At 36.5% G+C, this 16203-nt stretch overlaps 1 protein-coding gene across 2 annotated transcripts in view; it reads left to right on the top strand.

Annotated features, from left to right (window-relative positions):
• The window catches only part of NHLRC2 (NHL repeat containing 2), a 38915-nt gene that overhangs the window by 7026 nt on the left and 15686 nt on the right, over positions 1-16203 (top strand). For both annotated transcript variants that reach the window (XM_083844449.1, XM_083844450.1), the window contains exons 3-6: positions 2216-2671; positions 4270-4391; positions 6104-6233; positions 15945-16044. In XM_083844449.1, the coding sequence (XP_083700575.1) occupies positions 2216-2671; positions 4270-4391; positions 6104-6233; positions 15945-16044 (808 nt within the window). The remainder of the gene's footprint in view (positions 1-2215; positions 2672-4269; positions 4392-6103; positions 6234-15944; positions 16045-16203) is intronic.

Below are 16203 nucleotides of genomic sequence, written 5' to 3' on the forward strand. Positions count from 1 at the left end.
GTCTTTTCCAAATTAGAGACCTTTGGGGAGGGCTCTTTCCATTGGATTTTGTTTAGGACAAAACATAACCGTATTATTCAAGTCAACACCAAATAACGGAAGTTGATTGACTTTGCACATCAGCCTTTATCCTTTCAAACTGCAAATTGTATCCTGCTTATATAAATGTAATAGCTGTTAACCAAATCTGTTTTTCTGTAGTGATACAATACAACATTTTTGATTGCGGTGAAGGAGCACAAATGAATTTAAGATATAATGTAGTAATTCAAGATAAATATAATTTAAGAACCATGAAGCTCTTCAGGGGTCTACATTGATTTTATTTCAAAGTATAGGCATCATGAGAATTGGATTAGATTGGATAATGTCTCTTCTTCTTCCGTGCCACCCTGTAGGGCCTCCAAGTTATTTTTGTTGTTTTTTTTTTTGATATTACTTGCATAACTGAAAAAATTGTTGTGCTACAAGGGATCCACCTATAGACATTGGTGACTCAGGGAGGGAAGGAAATGCTACAGATATTTGAATGTTAATAATAAAAGTGTTTATAAATGCTTGATATTTGTTTAGACCTGACTGGAGGGGAGGACGAAAACGCTTTTTTGTTGTTGCTGTCTAAATATTTTCTAATACTAGAGTAAATTTAACCAAGCTGGGTGTCAACTGTATGGCTACTCTCTTTCCCAGTTAATTTCACCCTTCTCAAAATAACACAAATGATGAGATAAAAAGTTTAAAACTTTCACTTGGACAAAGTAGTAGAATGATCCTCATTGTCTGTGGATACAAAAAGCTTGCACTATCCAAAAAGAAAGTGATTTTTGGATACATAGGAAGGTTAGTATGTAGGGATTTCCATTAGATCAACAGTTCTGGTTTAAAATCGTATTACATCTTTCTACAACTGCGTGGTTATTGTTGTTATCTTCCTTGCTTCAGTGAGGAAAAATCCTAAATGTCTCATGATGGCTGTGAGCAGCAGACTCTGGAAATTGAATGTTCTGAAATTTAATCAAATGTCATGGTTCAGACAGTCTCGTTTATTTTGCTCAGATCTCTGAAGTTTAATAAAAATACCACCAAATTCAAATCATCACAGATCTGACAAGTTATTCTGACTATAACAAGATTATGCTTTTTGCTAAGTATTCTCTGGTATAAAGTGAGACGAAATATGGAGTCGATGTCATGTACCTAGCTCATTGCATTTGGTAGAGCTTATGCTAGGAAAATGGAATTTGAGGCTCTGAAAAAGGCTGTAGTGGTGTTTGTTTGTTTGTTAGGGGTCCTTTTTTTGCTCCTAGGACGTACCGAAAGGTGACTCGACTAAAGGAAGGCTCGTCATTCTTTTTCTGTTGAGTAGGTAGGGGGAATGGAAATTTTGGGGCTGCTTACGTAAGTGTCTGCAGGGGATGGGTGTATATTTCTTTTTTGTCGCACAGGGAAAAGCAAGTGAAGTCTGAGCCATAAATTTTTATTTCTGTTTGAATTTCATGAAACTGAGGAAAAAAGCAATTCAAGGACTCTGGTAATCGTGTGCTTTTTTGATTGTTTTTAGGGCTGATACTATGTATTCTGTGTATATAAGCTGAATTATATTACTTGGTGCTTGTGCAGCACCTTCACAATAGGATTTCAAGTGTAGTTATCTCTATTGTGGGAAAGCCTGAACTTTTCATTGTCTTTATTAACCAAATACAGAAATTAGGTTAAAAACTGTAAGGGGAGGGGCAAAAATGATAATTTAATTGATTTAATTCTTTTTTTTTAAATACAAGATACTATTTTGATTTTAGGCGCCTATACATTTTGTTTTGTTTTGTTTTGTTTTTTAACTGTCTGTCTAGAGTTAGATGTGCCAGGATAACTCTGGACTTGTGGTCACTTGTTTACAGTGGAAAAGAATTAGTTTTCTGTAAACACCATAGTTATGTAAAGGAAGCAAAAGTCAAAGAGGTATCCTAAACACTTGAAAGAACAAAGCATCAGTTAAACGTGGGTGAGCTGCAGCAGTTCGTTTTGAAAGTATTTTCTGCCTTAGAGATTCAGGGCTTAAGAACAATTTATAACATATTATGCTCTTTATTTGTTCAAATCTTCTTTTCTGGAATGCAGTTAGTAATGTTGTAGGATAACTGTGCTTCCCTCTTACAAGTTTTTTTTAATTGAAATACAAATATGTTTCAACACAATACTTCACTTTCCCTTTCAGATGGCCTTGTTATTATTGGTGTCCATTCAGCGAAATTCCCAAATGAAAAAGTCCTGGATAACATCAAGAGTGCAGTTCTGAGATACAATATTGTCCACCCTGTAGTAAACGATGCAGATGCAACGTTGTGGCACGAGCTGGAAGTGTCCTGCTGGCCAACTCTCGTCATTCTTGGCCCTCGTGGAAACATGCTCTTTTCGCTTGTTGGAGAAGGCCACAAGGAGAAGCTGTTTTTGTTTACTTCTGTAGCACTGAAATTCTACAAGGAGAGAGGACAAATCAAGGACAACAGTATTGGAATAAAGCTATACAGAGACTCCCTCCCACCTTCTCCCCTGCTGTTTCCTGGCAAAGTGACAGTAGATAATTCAGGAGAAAGGCTGGTAATAGCAGACACTGGACATCATAGGATTTTGGTTACTCGGAAAAATGGGCAGATTCTACACACTATTGGAGGTAAGGTTATATACGGTTTATTATAGGCATTTTATTTAGGAGTAGACTATGTTCTGTGGTGGTGCTAGGACCTAGCTATTCATAAGCATTGATAATTTTTTTTTCTTATGAAATCACTTTTGCAGGACATGAGGGAATATAGCGTAGTACCATCAGTGGGAGGCTCTGTTAATGCAACTGGTTGAGGTGTCCCTTATTTGTCGTTATTTCATTGACTAAGTTTTGTACTTTCATGTGATAGCCAATATGAATTACAAAAGAATAGAGTCATAGAATCATTAAGGTTGGAAAAGACCTCCAAGATCATCTGGTCCAACTATCTTCTGAAAGAGTTTCAAATGTGTTTGGATTTCAGTGACATGCATTCACATCCAGCAGCAAGATAGGGAAAAGAGAAAAATACTTCCCTTTCCAAGAGGAAAAAACAAACATGGAGTTTTGGTTGTGATGGTGTGTTTGGGGGGTGCTTTTTCTTTGTTTGTTTTAAATGAAGAACATCCCTCAATAGGATTCACAAACATCAGAAAAATACCAGTGGCACTATTGTTTTAAGAAAGGAAGGAAATATTTCATTATTTGATGGAACAGTGCATTGAATAGACAGGCTAATTATCCAAGCTAACCTGATAAAGGCCTTAATACCCTTCTATGGGAAGTACAAACAAGGTTTCTTATGACAAGAGTCAGACAATTTGGTTTGTTTGGTATGTGAGATGAAGTCTCTGCCAACAAAACACCCTTTAGTATTCTGGGATATTCATTAAATAGCAACTTGGAGGGAAGTCTCCTTATCTCTGAACGGGTACCCCTCCTTCCTTTGGCACTCTGTGCTGTTCCCGATGAATGGGCACCCTGATGTAGTTCCAAGGGGAACTATCGGAAACTGAAACACCAGCACCTCAATGCTTCATGCCTGTTAATGTCTGAATTGTCTTCTGAGAAGAAGTTGTAAAAAGTTTGTGTATTTCAGTGACTCAGTTAAGTGATTCTGTGGGCAGAAAATAGTGTAACAAAGTTGGTAATACTGTAATAAATGTGGGCATGCACAAAGGTTGAAATTACTATATTTGCATCACAAATCATGATGCACACATAATAACTCATGTATCTAAATGTCTTTTGCTGACACACAGTGCTAATGCACTTTAAATGTTACTCCATCTAAAATGCGATGCTTACCTTCACACTGTTTTATTCAGCTCATGTTCCTCCCTATATTTCTTCTTTGTGCTATACAGAAGACTGTCACTCCATCATTCTCACTGTTCTTCCATGTAATTAGTTGCATATCATCTTTTTGTCAGCTTTTATTATTAATAAGAAAGTGCTGCTAATCAAATATTAGTTTCATTGTAATTACAGCAAAATCTAAATCATTGAAATGTAATTGAGTTTTGGAATTTAAAATCTTTGCTTCTGGCTGCTTTTGGTAATGGTTTGGCTGTTAATTAGGAATTTAAAAAAAAGCTATACAAGGTGCAATGAAAGCATCTTTTAGAATATGTAATTATCTTACAGGTTTAAATACATACACTTTGGTTTTTTTAAGTTTTATTTTTCTAAAATGACTTTTGAGTTTTGCTTTGTTTCATTTATAGGTCCAAACAGTGGAAGAAAAGATGGAAGATTTTCAGAGGCATCTTTTAACGCACCACAAGGAATTGCTATAAAAAATAATGTTATTTACGTAGCTGATACAGAAAATCATCTAATTAGAAAGGTAAATTTTCCATAAGGAAACAACCTCTTGTACTTTCCCTACTTACACAGGTGAAAATTTATACCAAATTAATTATTCTACAAATACCTTCAACATCAGGAAGGAAATTTGGACTAATATCTTATAAATAAACGCTGTTGTGCATTTCCTTTTTTAAAGGGCTACATATGCTTTTGTACTTCCGTTCATAGAATCATTCAGGGTGGAAAGGACCTCTAAGATCATCTAGAAATGAAGAATGTGCCACTTGTTCTAGCATAACTGATAGCTTTTTTTTTTTTAACTTGTGACTTGCTTTCCTGTTATGAGAAGCATCTATTCTTAGTATTGGAAGCAGAAACTGTTTCTGTTTCACTTACAGTTCAGATTCTTATCTAAGGTTATTGTACTCTTATGGTTTGGTGGATATCTGTATTTTTGTTAACTAGTTGTTTGGGCCTGTAAGCATACCTGCTTTAATTTCAGAATTATTTGTGTGTTGATCTTTTTTTGAACTAAATACTTAAAGTTTTTAGCACACAGGAATGTTGCTCAGTATAAACTGGAGTTGAATCTTAAACCCAGTTAGGTAAAATTTAGAATAATCAGAAGTTTGCTGAAGCAATGTCATATTACCTTATTAATAAAAGTTTTTATGCATCTCAGAAGATATTTTACTCAGATTTACTCACCAGGAGGATTTCTGAGTCATGATCAGAAGAGGTACACGATAACTCAATTTGAAAAGCTTTTTTACTGTTCAGTATGTTCACATTCATTCAGTGTTTCACTTCAGGGCACTAGTCTAGAAGCCCTCTGTGCTGTATTCATTGTCACTGGCTACCAGTTTTATTCTGAAAAGGACCAAGTGGCCCTGTTGATCCAATGCCTTCATCTTAATAATATTCATCACTGTAGCCTGGTGACCACAGATAATTATGTGTTACGGTTAACAGAGTACAGAAACAGCTGAAGATCTGGGCCATGTTGCTTCAGCATCTGTCATGATAACTAGCTGTTCCCTTTCATTTAAGTTTGCCATCACGGTATCCAAGAATTAAAATAATCTGTCAGCTGTAGGACGTCCTTTCAAATGTTTGTGCAGGACACAGGCCTTGCAAACTGCTCCAAAAGTTAGTTTTCATGCTACATGTGTGAAAGACTCCCTTTTTATATAATCATTACAATAAATTAATGAGAAGTATTGGAAGTCACTCAGAATATAAACAAAGGAGGAAGGAAAGATACATGGAGTTAGGCTGCAGAAATTAAACAATTCTTTTTTCTTCCAAGGCATGAAATTAACTGCAAAAATAATGTTTTGTATAGATTATTTTATGTAGAGATGGGAAATACTTCTACAATTTCTGATTTTTAATAGCATATTCTTTTAGAAGAAGTCTAAAATGAAACATCCACATCCACTGTCCATCTGAATACTTCTCTAGAAAATGTTGATACCTTCTTCCAGAGTTGCTGACCAAATTTTGACAGTTCATTGTTGGTGCATGTGGAAGAAAATTTCAGTCACTTGTTTTTCCTACTGTCCCCCACCAGCAGCAAACATGGTAAAATTAATTATTCTCCTTCATAAACAAGTATTAGGATTTGTTTTTTAGTTGCAAGCAAAGATCCTCTGTTTTAAACATAGCTAGGTCAGATTATCTGTATTACCTCTGTATTAACTCAAGGTGCTGTTGTACATTTAGCATATATCATTTTGCTTCTTGCAGATTGACCTGGAATTAGAGATTGTGACTACTGTAGCAGGCATTGGGATACAAGGTGTTGACAAGGAAGGTGGAGCAAAAGGAGAAGAGCAGCCTATCAGCTCTCCGTGGGATGTGGTTTTTGGCAATTCAGGTATAGTATCAGTTGAACTTTTAACATCTCACATTTATGCATGCATAAGTGTTTGCTAAATGTTTTCCTACTCTGGTAACAATTTGAAGTTTAGTAAATATTTACTTTACAAGTGAGTCGAAAAACAGTGGTTTCTTGTTCACAAGTAACTGCAGTTATCAGCTGAATCTAAGTTTCTGAAGTCCTTGAAAAAACATGAACTGTTACCTGACCTGAAGAATAATTATTTTGTAGCAAGATACGTAGTTATTGGATCCAAATACAGAAGGAAATTGTGATTACCTTTGGTGGGCCGGTGCTTTATGTCAGGATTGCTTAAGAAGCAGATGTATTTTACAGGAAGGGAACATTGTCTAAAGTTCTTTTCCTTGACTATACAGATATGTCTTACCACTTGTAAATATTTGAGTTCAGGAAATAAAAATAATTTTATCTGGTGACTTCTGTTTATTCCTGTTTAGATGATGTGAAATTGTTAGATTCAAGATCATGATAGAGGCAAACAGATAGAAGAAGAACACCTCAGAAAACACCTCGCGAGCATCAGGGCATAAAAATAAAATCTTTGCATAATAGGATGTAAGAATGAGCTTCTGAGGATTTAGGTGGTTTTCTTTTCTGATTAACTTAACACACTCCTGAGCCTTACATCATGTAACTGCCATGTTTCTTACGTTTCCATCTCAATATAATTTGGAGGTTACAAATGCAAGTTTCTTAACGACAGTAAAATGATTTAGTGTAGCTTAAAGCCCTTATATCAGGGAAGGAAAAACACTCAGATTTAGTTTAAGGGAACATGTAGCTGGTTCATGAATGCTGATTGTATGGAAGTCTTCTGGTAGAAATACATTGCCAGTTTAGACAGCGTACTACCATAAAGCTTGAGTACTAAAGTAAGCCACAGGCATCAATTTCACATTTCACACTTTCAGTAACATGACTTAACACACACACACACACAAAACACTCTACACTGAAAGGCTTATTAATGATCCTTACTAATTAAGGGAGTCAAGGAATAGGGAGTCCTACTTAATAGGAGTACCTGGAAGAGAATCTCACCCGATCTGGGTTGCTGTTAATAAATTTTATCCAGTCTGATTTCACTTTTGTGATCCAGTAAACTTCTGTGGGACTCGATGGTGTAGTTTTCGTTGTATCTTGAACCAGCAAGCTGATGGCTGTGGGATGTTGTCACAGAGCTGTTTTGCAGATCAGTAATGGAGGGGAATACCAACTCAAAAAGTATTGCCCCAGTGCATCAGAAATTTAAGCTGGTTAATAGAACTATTCAAAATATCCTTTAATTTTACTTACCATTTTCCTGATGCTTTCTTCTACTTCTGCCAGTATCTGTTGATACTTTTATTTTTGAGAGCTCTGATTGTTAAATGAAATGTTAAATTATATGATTGTTATCAACATGAAGACAGTAATCACTGAATTAGTCACCTGTGAAGGGTTAGTCATCTGAGCTATTTAACATTGCTGAATTTATATCAGTGTTTATATGAAAATCAAACTTTCTAAATGTACTGTTTTCAGACCAGTATGATTTTTTTTTCATGCTCAATCAGATCCTACCAGTTAGTTGGCTATTCAGATCTGTCCAAAATATAACATAACCTATCACTTCAGAGGAGATCAAATCAATTTAATTTCCTTCTTTGGGAGGGTAAAAGGCCAGATAGATAAAATGGGGGGGCTGCTTTCAGTTGTTTTTTGTTGTTTTTTGTTTTTATAGTTCTGATATGGTTTTGTGTCAGTAAGGTAAGGTCTGCCATGTGTAGATGACTGTAATATCTACATAAATCTCATTAGAAAACTATGACCAGGGAGAGATGTCAAAACTGAAGGTTATATTGAGTAGAATGTTAACAAGAGAATGTCCCAGAGCCCGGAAACACTAACCTAATAAGGTTGTTTTTAGGGGGCCAAAACTGCAGGATGCAATTAAGGCACTGCAAGGAAACTGGAAGAATCAGAGGAGGTTTGAACAGGTGAAGGAATGGTGATCACTGAGACACTGTCTCGAGATGAAGCACAAAACCAAACAGATTGTGCACAAGGAGCCAGGAATATGTGTTGAAAGGCTTCATTGTTTGCTTATATTTTTTAATGTATTGTTTGTTGTGAAATTAAACTAATTCAAATCATCGTATAAAAGATGCCATTCACAGAACCAAGAAAAGCGCTCAGTAATCCTCCAGCACTGTGTTCACAAGTCATTATCACTTCGAGGCAGAAGGTGTCAAAGGTGTGAAGTAAATACAAAGCTAAGTTGTAACATTTCAGTGTTTCGTGGATTCCAGATGACATCGAGCCTGATTCAAAGCCCACTGAAGTCATCAAATCTGTTGCTGACATCTGTCTTGACAATACAGAAAACAGTGAATGACTTTTTTTGTGTGTGTTAGTTTGCCTCCCAGTATGCTAGGAGTCAGACTTAACTTCATATGCAGTTCAGCACTCTGGTATCTGGTCTCACTGTGATCACGTTGGAAAACATTTTTGGAAATCAGCATTCATAAGGATAAAGTTTTAATTTAATCTGATGAGTAAAACCAAGACCTGAAAGGATATGATACCGTCTTTGTCAAAAACAGTTGTATCCCCATTGATAGAGACTTCTGTGTGATTGGAATTTGCTTTCTGTATATTTCAAATATGAAAGTAATGAGGAGAAAAGTTATTGAAGGCATAGACAAGTTCATCTTTAAAACAGATACCGCTGTCATACTTCTAACCATCATCATAGTATTTCTGTGAGATAAGCTTTTGTTTCCTCCATTTTTTGCTGAAGTTTGAGGCAAAGAGTTCATAGAATCATAGAATGGTTTGGGTTGGAAGAGACCTTAAAGACCATCTAATTCCAATCCTCCCCCAACCACTTTTCATGAGGTTAAATGACTGAAATACAATTTAATAGAAAGCTGATAAAAATGTCTCTCTAAGATAAGGGAGTTAATCAAGACAAAAACTGTGCTGGCGTTCATGTAGACAGTATTCTTCTGTGTCATCTTTTTAATTTCTTTGATTGTGGCTACTGAACTTGTGTTTTACTCTCCCCTTTTAAAAGTCTTGAATGAACTCGATGGATTAAATTCTGCTGTTGAAGGTGGTGCTGAAATTTCCATTGACATAGATTGTGTAAGAAATACACAATACAGGGGGGAAGGCCAGCAGCTTAAAAATACGTTATTAAATTACTGTGTGCATTTTTAGCTTTCTATGTTGTCCCCTTCTATTTTTACTCAGTGGGTGTTGAAAGCAAGTGATACTTAAATGCAAAGTTGGTCTGAGTGTGAAATGTTCTTGATAGCTGCATTCTTGCTGGAAGGAACAGGATGATGACCTGTGCATGGTGACATAACTGTGTGGTTCACATTCCAAAATCCAGCCTGAAATTGCATGGTTGTATTTTATTTATAGAAACTCCCAAGCACAGTATTGCCCATGTGTTCAGCAAATTAGTTGGAAATGTTTACGTCAATACAGGTTTTACGTAGGTATTATTGAAATGAAAGTACTGTACCTTATCACACTGGTGCAATCTTTATAGCCCTTAAAAGGCAAAAGCACGTACAATTTTTTTCTTGTGTTTCTGCTAGAGGATTGTTTAGTACAACTGCATTCCGGAGGAAATACTTCTTTTTTCTTTTTAATCTTTTTTTTTTTTTATCTTGAAAGCATGCTTTCTACACGTCACTTTTTTTCCCCTCTAGTCTGGTCTCCTTCTGGCACTGAGGCTCTAGCCTTCACTGCCTTATGAAAGGAATCTTCCTTGATTAGAGCTGAAAATAAAAGAGCTCCTTTTGAGTTCATCAGCGTTTAATTAGGAACCATTTTTCTTGACAACTCAAAATTTGAATTGCTCTAAATGTATGTTGCTTATGTGCTATGACTGCATGATGTGTCAGCGTAGACTAACTTGAAATGCAAAAGACTTTCTCACCTCCTCAGCAGTTTCCAGTGCAAAAGTAGAAGCTCAGAGATCCCATGCCCAGTTTTGGGCTGCATCTGCCCTTATAAAAGTTAACGGCACAGAAAACCACATTAGAGGCATCACTGGCACTAGAAAGCATCGTCTGTCTTCTCTTCAACTAGATCCTAAATCTACTTGCAAAAGGTCATTATTTTTTCTATAAAATACTACAAATTTAAAAGAAAAAGAAGCTTCATTAAAGTTAAGGCTAAAGTAAAGTGGAAAACATTGTAGGGTTTCATTCCCATGTAATGACTGTTTGAGGAGAAAAAGTCTTTTGAGAAATGTGGCATTAAGTAGTTGCAATAAAGGACTGCAGAGAAGAAGAAGGTTATACAGGAATGTTTTGGGAGGATTTCTGAAGCGCACTGTGTTCTTACATGTGTTGTCCGAGTGGGTCAATCAGCTTCATACTGTTGGCAGAATCCCAAAGAGGGACAAATATATTAAGTTAGGACATGTGAAAACTTCAGCTGAATCAATGCACAGATTCTGTCATCCCTAAGCAGCTTTCATTCCTGCACCTAAACTGGCATTTGTGTGTTTTTTCTTTTTTTTTTCTTTTTTCCCTTTAAGTATTTGAAGGACAACTGAGGAGAGAGAAACTTTCAGAGCTGGTATGATCGCCCCAACAGACTTTCTGTACAGCAACCCAGTTAAACTGTTGCCTGAATGCCCCGTTCCTGTATTCCAGACAAAAACAAAGAGATTAAGGGTTTATGGTAGTGCTGAATTTACAGCAGTAGGCTGTAAAGCAACAGGCTTTATTAATTTTTCACATGTTCCTGTAGAAGTAGGTCAAGAAATCAGATATTTGCATTAATATTTTAATATAAGCATGCCTTTGACATATACATAGCATAAGAATGCGATGGGAGCTGTGACTGAATTTCCAGCAGCAATCCCACACAATTTAGTTTGACAGACTCATTTTCGAGTAAATTGGACTTCTCTAAATCTTGACAAAGTGGATGATGATGATGATTACTTTCTGCAGTAAAAGAAACATTTGGATTAGCAAAGTTAGCATCTTAACAGATGTCAAACTTAGTAATGTTTGAAAGTCTGTGCCTTTTACGTGCCCTCTGTATAGAATGATGAGATTTGTACCTGGAATGATGGTTTCTAATTCTCTTTTTTCCACAGTCTGTATGTTTTGTTTCGTGAATTAGGTACACGTTTGTGATAAAGGAGTTAAAACTACTAACCAGATTCCTAAACATTGTTTTAGGTACTAGCTACTGTTTTTAATGTAAAGTTCCAGATGAAGAGCTGCTGAAAGTAAACATCCTTGACAAGTCTTAAAGAGGCTTTGTTGGGCGTGCTAGGGTCAGAATGAGACACGCTTCTGGTCCAATCTGGTGCTGAAAGTGCTTCCCAGTGTGCAAGGTCTGTTGGGGATGGGGGGAGTGCAGTGCTGAGGTACCCTCAAGTGTATGTGCTTGCTCTGAAACGGGAATGAACAAAACGCCTAACTACAGGAAAGCTAAGACTGGATAGAGTAAAGTATCCCAACACTAGATGATCTACAGAAGTACTTTCATGTTAAAAAACGCCATCACTTGCAATTTGGATTTCTATTTATTTAAAGTATATATTCCATTACAGTCAGAAGACCTTAATGAGAAAACTTGGGATAGAAAGAAAACAGTTGTTCCTAGTTGTTATTTTTATCTCCCTTTTATCTCCCATTGCATGACATCCCCTTGGTATCCACGTCCAAGAGATTTCCTGTGATGGGATGGTAGGGGTAGTTTACTAAGGAGGAAAATTCTAAAAGTGTTTGGTTTCGTAAAGGATTATGCTTTTTGCATGATACAACAGTATGTGAAAGAGTGCTGGGTAGCACAGGGAAAAAGGAGAAAATGAATTTTTACTCCTTCAAAAAGGATGACGTGTATGTGTAACAGTCCAGACTTCGTGCTAAAGCATTCCTTTTTGGGATTTGCCGTCTGTCTCACTGAAGACCAGTGATTCTCTAGTTGTTTTGTCAGTTAGATTTGGATTTAATTTGCTAAACTTCCACTGACTTAAGTGAAGACGAGACTCGCATTCATATGTGTAAGTATGCAGCATATGTATCTGTGAGCAGGAGGGGCCGCTGAGCAGCCCTTTTTGCTTGTGTTTTTGCAGCGGATGAGTGTACCAACAGGCTTCTTCCTTGTTACTGCTTTCTTAAAAGATAAAATCAGAGAAGACAGGAATAATATTTTCAAACATCATTTTATTTAGAAAATAACAGTAGTGCCAGCCACAAAATGTGATTTTGATTCCCAGACTTTTAATTCTCAGTCGGGAAGTTAACCCCTAGTCCCCAGACTGGGGAACTGGAAGTGTGTGGAAGTCCTGGGAATGGGGTCTCTTCAATTAGGTGTTGTTGCCTGCTGTTTAAGTCTTCTTTGTGTGCTCAGATTTACTCAGAAATAGTGCCTTAAAAAGGTCGTTAACTGAACTGTTTAAAATTGTGTGTGTATACAAACAGGACTGTTAATTCTTAAAACATGGATATAGAGCAGAGGCGGACTCAGGAACTTGAAAAGCACTGAAATACCATCCTACATCACACAAGTGCATTCAGAGCTCTAGTTCATTAGTAGTGAATCTTTATAACCTAAGTATATCATATTTGTAAGCCATACTTTGCTTTGATACAGGCAGCACTAAAGATAAGAAAGTCCATACCCTAATAAGGAGAAACTAAACTGGATTTTTAAAACAGCTCGAGATAGTTTGGAATGCGGCGCTTAATTGAATCAATGTAAAAGAAATGCTTTGTTCTTTTATGTTGCTTTATAATAAATTCTTTAAAAATAAATTCTTTCCATTCAGGGATGATAAGGAGTTATGGTAATGATGGCATTATCATAACTTTCACATGTTGGTTCTCCCTGTCCCCCTTCTCCTGCAAGCACAGTACGAGGATGACAATGGTGGCATGTCTCCAGATTGTTTTATCCTCAAAGAAGTTTTCTATCTTTTGTTTCAGAAGATAAAACATTAAATCCTGTAGTGTCAGGACCATTGTGTGATAAAATACCTTATCTCTGCAGCCATATGAATTGTTTTTACTTTTCTGGTTTTGTATAATTTTTTTTTTTTTGATTAAAGCTCCTGATACATTTTCCACAATTCAGTATGCTTGTACAGTTCCCATGCCTGTACCCAATCCCTTTGTTCTAATTGCTATCCAGAAGAAAATATTTGTGTTAAAATTTGCAGTTGCAGAATTCTTACTTTTCCTGTCTTGTTCTCTAGTTGAAGAAAGGACCTTGTCACTATTGATCTTGCATATTCTGTAAAATTCGAATTAATATTTTTACATTTTCCTCATGTTTGAAGAGACATTTGGTGTGCGGAATTAGAGTGAGACACCTTTTCATGTTTTCACCATAGAGCTGTCACAGGAGAGTGCGAGTGGGCGGAATTACAGAAATTGGATTTTATGGAATAGATTTTTCTGAAGTGCTCAGCTCTAGTCTTACTCCTTCGTTTCGTTGTTGGATGAAGTGAATATTAAATAATGAACGAAGCACTTGCTGACATCCCTCAGAATGAATGGCACAACGTAGTAAGATGAAAAGCTCCCTTTCTGAGCTGACCAGTGATTCTACCGTAGGTCTTTTGGGGGTACTCAGAGTAGCAGCATCTGAAAAATGCAAGCTATGCAGCATGGAAACAAAATCCTGGAAATGGATCGTGCACTATATAGATAGTAGTATATAGTAGTATAGAAAGTAGAAATGTTTTCCTAAGCGATTTTCTCAATTTAAATCTCGTAGAAACAACCTCTAATCAAAGGGGATTCTGTGTTTCCGGGTTTTGTTAGGGGGACTGGGGTGTGTGTGTTGGTATTACCAATACTTTGGGAACTTCTCTGGTGACTTAAAACGTTTATTTTCCAACTCATTTTGAAAACCTTCCCTCTCAACAAACAGCTTTTACATGCTTTGGAAGTCTGACTTTTATTCTTGGAACTCCAGTTTGTGTAAAAACATGGAGCCATGTGGAAGTGCAGGAGAGAGTCAGCGAGTTCCTTTGATCACAGCCTTGGAAACTTGTATCTTGATCCAAGAAACAGAAAAGGCAGAAGATAAACTGCATTAAAACCATACCAGTGGTACTCCGAGGAGGGCTCACAGGATGAGGAAATTGATTCTGGAGATAGGAAACTATTTTTTTTCTGCTTGCAGTTGTAATGTGAGAGAGATTTAGTATTGAAAGAAAAGCGGCAGGATCTCAGTTGGGGGGGATAGTGGCAATTTCATTTCAGAAAGATTGATTTGCACTAACTTCACAGATTTAAAATGTTTGCAAGCATTTTACATATAATTGCTTTTATTCTGAAGGAATAAGGAATGGGGAGGGTGGCAGGGGCTGGACTGTGAGATTGTTTGCAGGAACAAGTATGAGATGCACATTTTTATAAGTTAGTGTGAATAAAAAGCTTCTGTGAGCAATTTATGTTTTTCTGTTGACTAGCTAATAGTCATTCCAATACATTCATTTAGGAAAATATTTTAATGTTGTCTTTAACTAGATCAGAGAGAGCCATTCAATGTATGTGAACTAGTAAAATGTTAGAAAGATAACACTGGCCACATTTTAATGCAGTTTTTAGATGTCAACTTTCTTGTTCCTTAGCTTTTTCAGAAAAGGATATATATTTTTTTAACATCCTTACACAATTTGTCTTCATGCATTCTTACGCTGTAATATGACACATTTTAAGCTGTAAAGCACTTGTATGTTCTTCTGTTTCCATTTGTATTTGTGAAGTGTTACCTAGAAAAGCTTTGTTTAATTCTATAGATTTGGATTGGTGAATATTAATCTTATGCTTCAAGTTGAAAAAATTAGATGCTTGATACACACTTGAAATCTTCTTGAGAAAGTCGCTGTTCCATGGACCTGCATCTTTCACTTGTGATAGCACATGTGCATGCAGAGTACAACTTGGAAACCAGATGCGTAGTGCAGAGGAAAATCGGTAACTGCACACATCTCTGATTGAACAGTGGTTGTTGCTCTACAGAGCATAAATCTCCATGATGCCCAAGCATCAATTTCCATTATCTTAAGAACATTACGTACCTTCTCTTTACTGTCATTAGTAGTACCTCTGATTTCAGTGGGACTGTTACATGTAGTATGGTAAGAACATCAGAATTTGCAGGATAAATGACCAGGAACTAGCAGGAGCGTATGGTCTGAAAGGTACTGCCATTGTTATTTGTCTTAAAATGTGTTAACAGTTCTCAATAGCATTTTGGAATATCTAATTTTATCACCAGCATAGTGCGTGGTGGGTTTTTGTTTGTTTGTTTTTAAAAGAACACCCCACAAACATAGCTTAGGAAAAATATGTACATATTTGTTGACCAGTGTGATGCCAAAATAACAGGTGAAATGTGGAGCTAATAGCAAAATCTTGCAAAGAGCAAATCCCGCTTGAAGTATTGCCTTTACCAGGCAAAGATACACAATTTTTATTGTGTTTTTAATATCCTTAGGAAGAGGATAAAACAGCAATAGCAGATTTCTTCATAAATGAAAGACATTCTCTTGCTTTCTTGCTCTGTAGCTTGTTTGTTTGTTTTTCCCCGTGGCAAATGGTGAGCTGGAGTAAGGGGGATGGCAGGGTTTGTTTGTTGGCTTCCTTGTTTTATGAGGCATTCCCAAAGAGGTTTTTTTCATCTGTTCTTATACATCCATTTCTTTAAAAGTTTCAGAGACCCAGGAAGACGATGTTTTATGGATAGCGATGGCAGGCACACATCAGATATGGGCACTGATGTTGGAAGGTGGAAAACTGCCAAAGGGAAGGTAAGCGGTTTTAATACAAGACATGTGAAACTGTTGTTTGTCTGGATAAACAGCCTTCAAACCCCACAGTAAGAGATAATCCAATTAAACTAAAAGTATTTTTTCTCAACCTGTACTTAGCTTGAAGCTTGCTGTTTCTCTTCAGACTTAAAAGGCTTG

The sequence above is a fragment of the Anser anser genome, assembly GCF_964211835.1.
Source record: "Anser anser genome assembly, chromosome: 7".
NCBI classification, from domain to species: Eukaryota; Metazoa; Chordata; class Aves; order Anseriformes; family Anatidae; genus Anser; species Anser anser.